The sequence below is a fragment of the Acyrthosiphon pisum genome, chromosome X, assembly GCF_005508785.2.
Source record: "Acyrthosiphon pisum isolate AL4f chromosome X, pea_aphid_22Mar2018_4r6ur, whole genome shotgun sequence".
Classification (NCBI taxonomy): Eukaryota; Metazoa; Arthropoda; class Insecta; order Hemiptera; family Aphididae; genus Acyrthosiphon; species Acyrthosiphon pisum.
This window is the reverse complement of record NC_042493.1, coordinates 61,287,949-61,297,243: the sequence shown is the minus strand read 5'-3', so window position 1 is coordinate 61,297,243 and position 9,295 is coordinate 61,287,949. Positions and strand designations below refer to the sequence as shown.

Below are 9,295 nucleotides of genomic sequence, written 5' to 3'. Positions count from 1 at the left end.
GACAATTTCAAATAACTCAAACAGTCAAAACATTCTGGAAATTTTTTAGTGTATATAGTATGACAAACTAAATATTTGGTCAAAATTAAATTTTCAACTATCAATGGTTTTTCGTTTTTGAATTAAGTACAACAAAATAAGAAAATACATTTTGTCAAAAATGATGTTTCACCAGCCATAACATCTCACACCTCTTTATCTGTATATATGCCCGATTGCATCCCGAATTCATTTAGCCCTATTGTGTATTTGCGTTCCAAATATAAGTATCCCGATTGCGTCCAAATATATTATTGGTTTACAAAATAACGTATCAACATATAAATAAAATTTCATAAATATATAATGTTACTTAATTATTTTATATTTTATACACCATTGAACAATTAATATTAACTTTTGAAATATATTAGTCAGTCGTAGAAAATCATTTATAATACAGTCAACTTATAAAGTAGTATGATTTTGAGAAATTTCAAAGTGTATTTTTTATGGAACAAATTAACAGTATATAAAAATGTCTAGTGGTTCAGATGTTCAGCACATTGTTTTCAAACTTTTACAAATTTAAAAATTTAGTTGGATGTGAAATTTAAAATAAATTAGATTTCGCATGAAACCTTTAAATTGTTGGAATATTTTCGCTGGATACTATTAACTCGTTGAATAATATTTATACAAAAATAAACGTGATTGGGATATCTTTTATTTAGTTTTGATATCCCCCGATAACATAGTATTTCCTACCTATTTGTAGAGGCCGCAATCGGGATTCAAAAAGGAAAAACGGTTACTTTGAACCTTTCATCTCCCCCCGACTAAGTCACCGAACAATAGTGTACTTCATATATTATGACAGACCTAATGATAGTGCACTAAATGTAGTGAACATTTTGTAAATGTCAACTGATCGCAAATATAATTTCTGCGTATATCGTTATGGCGTTAATAGGTTTTGTCTAACAAAATGTAGAAATACATACTGATTTGCTCTCCGTTGGTGGACTGTGACAATTTTTCCTTTCTTGTTTGTCACAAATATGGCTATCAGAATATAACTTTGACTGCAACTGACACTATTTACCACTACCTATTTTTTATTAACATTTCGTATAAGAACACAATTAAAACTTTTAATCAGAAGCCTTAAAGAACCGATTCTGGAACCGGAACCTTTAGTATCTAGTTCTTAAGATATTAAGAACCAGGACCAGAACCGAAACCTTTATTTTAGTAAATTAAATACCGGAACCGAACCGGAATTGTTTAACTAAATAAGTTCTTTTAGGTTCAAAAAGAAAATATTTTTATTTATCATAATTTAATGGTTTTGTGTATAAACTATGTATCATGATCGTATGAATATTCTAATATTTTATATACTATTAATTAAACCCGCATAGGTATTTAAAATGATATTACTTTTCGGTACCTAAATTATCTGGTAGGTACCGATATCGAAATTATTTGGTACCGATACCTTTATTTTTTTTATCAAAAAACCAGAACCGAATCGGAACAGTTATTTTATTTTTGGAGAACCAGTACCGCTACTGATACCGATAAATTCAAAAGGTTCCAGTTCCTGTAGTTTAAATGCCTAATAGAACTCAATCAACCAGTCCATAAACAAAACAAGAAACACTGAGCAAAGAAAATATCTAGAGATATTACTGATAATGAGTAAATTTACGTATAGTTTACAGAGGTTTTTTGTACCGTTGTTAAAAATAAGTACAATTATTTTGAATGTTTTTACAATAGTAATAATTTACTGTAATAATTTAGGTACTTGCCTACTAATGCAGTGGTTCTCAAACTGTGTACCACAATATTAATTTTAAGTTGGCTGCGTTTGTTTAAACTGCTTATATTATACTGTATTATGTTCAATAAAATTATCTGTTTCCTCCGGAAAAAGTGTTTGGGAACCGCTGTACTAATGTAATATTTTGATACATAGGTAGGTTCATTTATAATTAGTATTTTTAAACATTTTCAAAAGGTAAAGACTGTATTAAACATAATATGTTCTCAATAATATCGTTTGAATTGTATAATATATTTAATAATTATATATTTTATATTTACTTATTTACTTATTCAACTGTTTAAAATCATGGTTAATGCGTTCTTATCAGTTAAACCTAAATGTTATCGCTAGTAAAACAAATTTGATTTAAATCATATCCATTAATTAACATGATCACTAACAATATTTCGAAAATATGTCAGGTAGGTCAAACAACACAAAAATATAAAGAAAATAATTTAACCAGTTTATTGAATTTTACAGGAATTTTATCGGTACATAGGTTTTCTAGTAAAAAAAATAGTAAGTACTAGTAATTTGAAAAAAATTTTCTACTCCAAAATACGAGTATTGTGTTAGATGCATACATAAAATAAATTAATAAAAAGTATCATTGTTGAACCAATATATTTCCTAACTTCAATCAAAATCTAAAATTATGTAATTAATTAAGAAATGAACTGAGTGCTGTGTCTTTTTACTTATATTTATCATTCTATATCAGTCATCGGATGATCAAAATATTGATATGATATTAACTTAGGTCAGTCAATTTTAGTACTTGACACATTTTGTGGCAAATACCATCATAAAATTGCTTTTTAAAGTCAAATAATTCTATTTCATATTTATTGGCCTGAATATCCAGTGGTACGTGTAAATCACGTTCGAGATAAAAACATTATAGAAATTGATTTGTACACACTTCACCAGTTCAATTAAAATATGTGTTTTAATACGTGATGTTGTTATAGTGATATTAGTACGAAAATTCTTGAGAAATTTTTCCAAATTTCTACCAAATAAGAAAAGACATCCAAAAGAAATAACAACGTCCGTTTAATAATTGATTTTGTTTACATTTATTTAGGTTTATTAAGTTTATAAAGATTAATTAAGAATAAAGTCAAACTAAATAGGCATTTATTTCTAAAATAAAATAATATTTTTTATTTTTTAAATATTAATAGAATTTAGGTTGCAATAAATATGAAAAATTAAATTTTTAATTTGCATATCACATAATATAACTTCATTATCATAAATCGTTTACTATTTAATTCCATAATAAAATTTAACACCACTAGATTCCGAGTATAATTGACTTTTAAAGCTCACTCAATTAAAAAACACTTAAAATATTAAACTCGATATTATAGTTTATAAGTTATTGAAATTGCTTATTGAAAGGTTTTCTTCCATTTTATATAATCTGATTGAATAATCATCGTATAATATCCAATGCGTCATTACTACACGGTTCGAGTGTTCTCCAATGTATGTCGTATTTAAACATGTACTCATACTATTTACGGTGGACAGATGTCAACGCGTGTTTATACAATTCATAAAATAATTCAGCAAGGCATAATATATTTTCATAGTTGGTAAATCGCCATGAGCTTTCGTTGTGGCACAATGTACAAAATTATACTGCACTCTTAGGTCCGAAAAAAAAATTTAATAACATTTTGAAATATGACTTTATTTATTAGCATTATTTTTATACTGAGTTCTTACGTGTTAATTTTTAATATACCCGCGTCGCATGAATACAATAATCAAGTAAGTATCGATAAAGACTTTAGAGTATATGTCAACAAACTCAATCATTCCTCTCTCTGACACACGCTCAACACACCAATTTTCGTTCAGGAAAACGAATATTTAGTATCTACACACATACACATACACATGTGTCGGTGTTGATAGCTTATCCTATATTACTGTGAATCAATATATTATTTTCAAAGATAAATTTGATATTTAATAATTGTTAACTTTTTGTAAGTTGAATTTTATTAACTACCTATGTAAAATATTTGAGTTTAAAAATGTTTATAATATATCGCGGTAAATACCAAAAAAAAAGTAACGTAATAACACAAACAATATCCTTAATTTTAAATTGTTGATAGGTAGTGGGTAAATTCACTCTAATGTTAAAACTAATAACACAAGATTGGTTCTACTGAACAGAAATTTTTGCAATGTTACGTGTGGGTCAGAGAGATGAAACAATTAATAGTGCATTATCATTATCCCATTAACAATTATACACTTATTATGTTGATTTGGTCAATAATAAACTACGTGTAGGTACGCAAGACAATTAATTTAACAGATAGCACTCTTTCTCTTAAAAAGTATAAACATTTATTTAGATAATTTGAAGTCACCGCAAATATACTATATTTTTGTCGTTATGAATGTTTACTTTTTTAAATTAAAGAATACATTTTTAATTACATAATAATATAATATCAATGAGACTATTTTTTTTTTGACAATTTTAATAAAAAAAAAAATTTTATTTAGTAAATGACAAATTAGTTATAAGTAAGTATTATATAAATGTATATTCACTACTTCCTTTATAGTAATTTTAAATAATTTGAACTAAAAGTTCAAATTCAATTGTCTACTATGAAATTAAATGTTCCCAAAATTTGAAACATAAACATTTTGTCATACTTCGGTTTATTAATTATGTTTCTTTAAAAATTCTTTAAATGTTATTAGTCTTAAAATAACAATATTCAGCATTCAATATCTACCTGTATATATACCTGTATATACCTGTACGTAATATATAATATATAAATATAATATATTAAGTGTGTGACTTTATCACAAATTTCCGATGCAATATATACCATAAAATGAATAACCTTATGCAACAATATATATTATTATTCGATAACCTATGTACACAGAAAATAACAATCATTTATTATAAACGCTTATCGAAAAAAACTAAAAATATAATAATAATATATTTTCATTTGATATTATGAACCTCAAAGAAAACTCTGAACGAAAACTTTATAAATAACTTTTACTTTTAGTAAAATGAATTTTATTCCTTTTCGCAACACTTCTAGTATAGTTCTAGATACATACAGATATGTGTTCGTTTTTGTAAAAGTAAACGAAAAACAACTCGGAGAATTGTAGTGAAAGTTTTTTTATTTTAAGTAATCGGTTCGAAGTTTGCTTGTGTGTGCAGTCGGACAGTGCAGTGTTTGAACTTAATCCCGAGTGTACTATATTTTCTCATTTATACGAAGAAAAGTCCAAGCATTTGGTCGAAACGAGTATAATGTATATAATATAGGTACCTATAAGCACTAAATTCTCACGATGAGAAATTATTATGAAAAAATTTAACGAATTTGATAGGTACCTAATCGATTCTGTTTTTTTTTTTGTGAATATAATAAGTATACAGATCCCAAATATTATCAAATAATGTCTTATGATTTTGTTTCCGATGTCTTGTGATTTTTCGTTTTAAATATTTTATACAGTTATATAATATAATATATCATATAAAATCCATTATATAAAAGGTAAAACATAAAATAAAGTCAAATAATACAATTTATTTTATGACAATAATAGTTATATACATCGTGTTATGGGTTTAAACTTTAAAATGCATAGTGATTAAAAATTGAACGTGGATGAAAAGTTAAAACTATTTTTAATTTAATTTAATTTGATATTATTTAAAATATTATGTAATAATAACTGTAATGTATTAATATTTTATATTATGATTTATTAAATCTCTGCACCACTTTATCTTAAGATATCTCGAAGGATTGCTTGGAATATCATCAAAGCCAAGAGCGGATATTATTATTGGATTTAAATGTTTCAAAAGTCTGGAGTGAAAAGCAACATTTAAAAAACAATGACGTAATAGATAAGTTGCATTACGAACTGTACCGACGGATAGGCAAGGTTCACTCGGCTCACCTAGTTTTAGGATTTCTAAAGTTTGACTACAGCTACAGCTACTATACGGTTTAATAGTTTGATTAGCTATATTATTTTCAACTTTTTTGAATATAGTTAGTTACATATTATACCAGATACCAACTACACGCCTTTAACCAGTTGTACAATTCTTCGGTCACTGGGTATTTTGTAACTTGTCGGATTTTACAATACATGGTCGAGACATTAAAATTGTATAAACAAGGGACCGAACCTAAAATAACCGGTATTGGAACCGGAACCTTTTAAATATTAGGAACTGGAACCGAAACTGAAACTTTTATTTCCATAAATAAAATACCGGAACCGAACAGGGATTATTAAATTAAATAAGTTCTTTTAGATTCAAAAAGAAAAATTGTTATTTATCATAATTTAATGGTATTACTGTTTGTGTATAAACTATATGTATGATTATACGAGTTTTTTAATATTTTTCATACTATTAATTTAACCGACATAATATTTAAAATTATTATACTTTTTGGTACCTAAATTATCTGGAATCTTTATTTTTTTTATCAATAAACCAGAACCGAACCGGAACGGTTATTTTATTTTTGGAGAACCAGTACCGGAACCGATACCGATAAATTCAAAAACGATCACGAATAATATAACTACATAATTTTTACCTGTCTATGGCCAACTGTATTGGACTAAAAAAAATAATACTGAACATTTGAATTTAAAAAAGTTTAATTTAATACACTACCAAAGTTTTATCATATTTTTGTGCACACTTTTTGCAATATGGAATATATTGTATAATTACAATAGACAATTTGGACCGTCAACCATTCTGTATTGATATGAAAACAAAACAAAATTACATGTGGTTTCACAGACTGTGTTGTCCAAACAAAATATATTTATAATGGCAACATATTTACAAAACGTATAAACAAACATAAATAAACCCCATAAATATAGTGTGAAATAGAGCTGATTGACGTGTTTTCTTTTTTTTTTAATTACTACCATAGTAGGCGACCGGTGAGGAGGCTTCTGTTTGACGTATATATAGGTGATGTTACATTGTTGTCTAATAAAGTAATAAACTCTGAAAACTATTACACGGAACACAACTGTGGTAGCGTGGTTACGGTTTAGTAACCGATTGATTTCTTCACAGCCACGTCGGCGATCGACAACACAGCTATACAAGAGATAATAACATCGTCCGATATGGCATAAGGTTCAATCTATATTATCATTAAACAAATTCAATTTTCACTGCACACTCATCCCTAAAAGGGGGGTTCCGTCCATCCGATCCGGCCCTATTTAGACGATTTTGATATTGAAATTTTTTTTTAATTGAACGTTATCTCTTGTAGAGTAACATATACTCGTCCAGACGTATTTTTTCTAAGCAATTTAATTTATTTTTTGACTGCACAGGACACCGGCGGGCTTGCCTCTCATGTTCGCGCGTTTTCAACTACATTTCAAGGATATGTTTAAATAATTGTTTAATCTTTCCGACCAAAATCATATTAAAATATTATCCAGAATACTCATAAACACCCAAATGCGCGTTCATATTATCATACAATCGGCCCCGAGACGGTAATTTTTTCCCCAAAAATTATTTATTATTCATGCGTGGTCTTGCGATATATCGTCGAAGCGCGGAATAACTCCGCCACATCCAGAAGCAAACAGAGCTATGACGAAATGGAAACGTATACCTAAGTCAGCGCTACTGAAAAATTTTTTAAGAATGTTTCAGGTGAATAGCATTAACTTAATGCAAATGTAAATTCAAATTCAATCAACATTTTTATTATTTTTTTTTAATAAATAAACACTTTTTTGTACTAATGTTTAATATCCTGTACCTAATATTAATATTAATATAAAAATTAAATTGAAAACCATTTTATATGAATTTTATACTATAATTTTTGACATTTTATATTCCTTTTTTTTTTGGCATTTTAAGTGCATATTTTATTGAATTTTTTTGACATTTTTATCTCATGAAATATCTCACGCCACTAAATTGACAGATTGCGTACTTTTTAATTTATTTTCTTCTTATTCTTTTCATCAAACAGTTTAATATTATCCAATACTATAACAAATGCATCATTATTTTTTAAATTTAAAAATTATTAAAAATGATCTATATTTATCGTAATATTATATTATATAATTATATTAATATTAATTAATTTATTGTAATATTTTCTCTGTTTTCAGGGATACCATCTATCGACAATAAGTCAAGTACTTACACCTTCTGAACGTATCACGTATATATTATTTGGTACTTTGCCGAGTAGGATTTACTACTCATATAAGAAACGCTGTTACGTGGTAAGAGGACAAGCAGGCTATTATAAAAACGATCTACGGAGAAAAAAAGGAAAAAAATATAAAGTCGTTCCTAGGTGGCAGTATTATTTGAGTAAATTGTCACCGATGAGTCTAATCAAATCTGGATTTGAATGTCTTTCAATCGGAAAAGCTTTGCTGTTTGGAGGAGGTTTCAGTGATGGTGACGAAGAGGAAGATCTAGAAAGTGGTGGTGCAGATCCTGATGCAGGTGGTGGTGCAGATGGTGATGCAGATGGTGGTGCAGATGATGGTGCAGATGGTGATGCAGATGATGCTAATGATAATGATAAAGAGCCAGGATTATTATCAAAGGGTATGAATATGGGCAAGAGTATGTTATCGCCATTGTTAAATTTATTTGGTGGTTCTAAGAATACAAATAATGACAATAATAATGAAAATAAAGATGACAGTAATGACAAAAAAGATGAAAATAAAGATGACAGTAATGACAAAAAAGATGACAATAATGACAACAAAGATGAAAATAAAGACGATAAGGAAGGTGACAAACCGGCAGACTCCACAAACTATATGGGAATAGCTAAAGACATATTGACAAGTGACACTACCAAAGATGCTTTAAAAACTGGAATCAGCCTTTTAGTTCCTGGAGGACCAGCAATTGTAAAAGCAATAGATACTGCTGAAAAATATCAATCTGCGGATGAAAAAATCGATAAAGTGCAAGATAAAATACCTAAATTAAAATAATAGTCTATCTAGCCATTAAGTTTAATTCAAAAACAATTTTTTTAATTTTTTTAAACCATGCGAGAAGATGTTTTTGTTGATTAACTAACTTGAATAATATGTTTGCATGTGTTTACAAGTTAAGTTTATTATTTATTATTACACTATACAGTTATTAATGTAAATGGTATGACAATTAAAAAAATTAAATTAAATTAAGTGTTGAAGAAACATATATTTGTCTTACTATATGTCTATATTGATAAATCAACAATATTATTTATTAATATTCACAAATACTTTGAAATCTTTGTATTTACGATATTTACGTTCATAAATTATAATAATAATATGATTATATTTTCAAATAAAAAATTAAGTATAGGAAAATTGTTCAAAACACCAATTAACATTACTTACCAGTATACTACAATATAC

The 9,295-nt window shown here is 27.3% G+C and overlaps 1 protein-coding gene across 3 annotated transcripts; it reads left to right on the top strand.

The window, feature by feature from the left end:
* The first annotated feature begins 3,406 nt into the window (after positions 1-3,406).
* Positions 3,407-9,065, top strand: LOC100570881 (probable ATP-dependent helicase PF08_0048). 3 transcript variants are annotated; one of them, XM_003242971.4, is made up of 2 exons: positions 3,407-3,598; positions 8,027-9,062. In XM_003242971.4, exons 1-2 carry the CDS (start codon positions 3,512-3,514, stop codon positions 8,876-8,878), a joined length of 939 nt encoding a protein of 312 aa, XP_003243019.1. In that variant the 5' UTR covers positions 3,407-3,511; the 3' UTR covers positions 8,879-9,062. The 3 variants fall into 3 exon arrangements, with proteins under 3 accessions (XP_003243019.1, XP_029343823.1, XP_016658101.1); XM_029487963.1 differs by lacking the exon at positions 3,407-3,598 and adding an exon at positions 6,852-7,016 and having other exon boundaries at positions 8,027-9,064; XM_016802612.2 differs by lacking the exon at positions 3,407-3,598 and adding an exon at positions 7,060-7,553 and having other exon boundaries at positions 8,027-9,065.
* Positions 9,066-9,295: the final 230 nt, after the last annotated feature.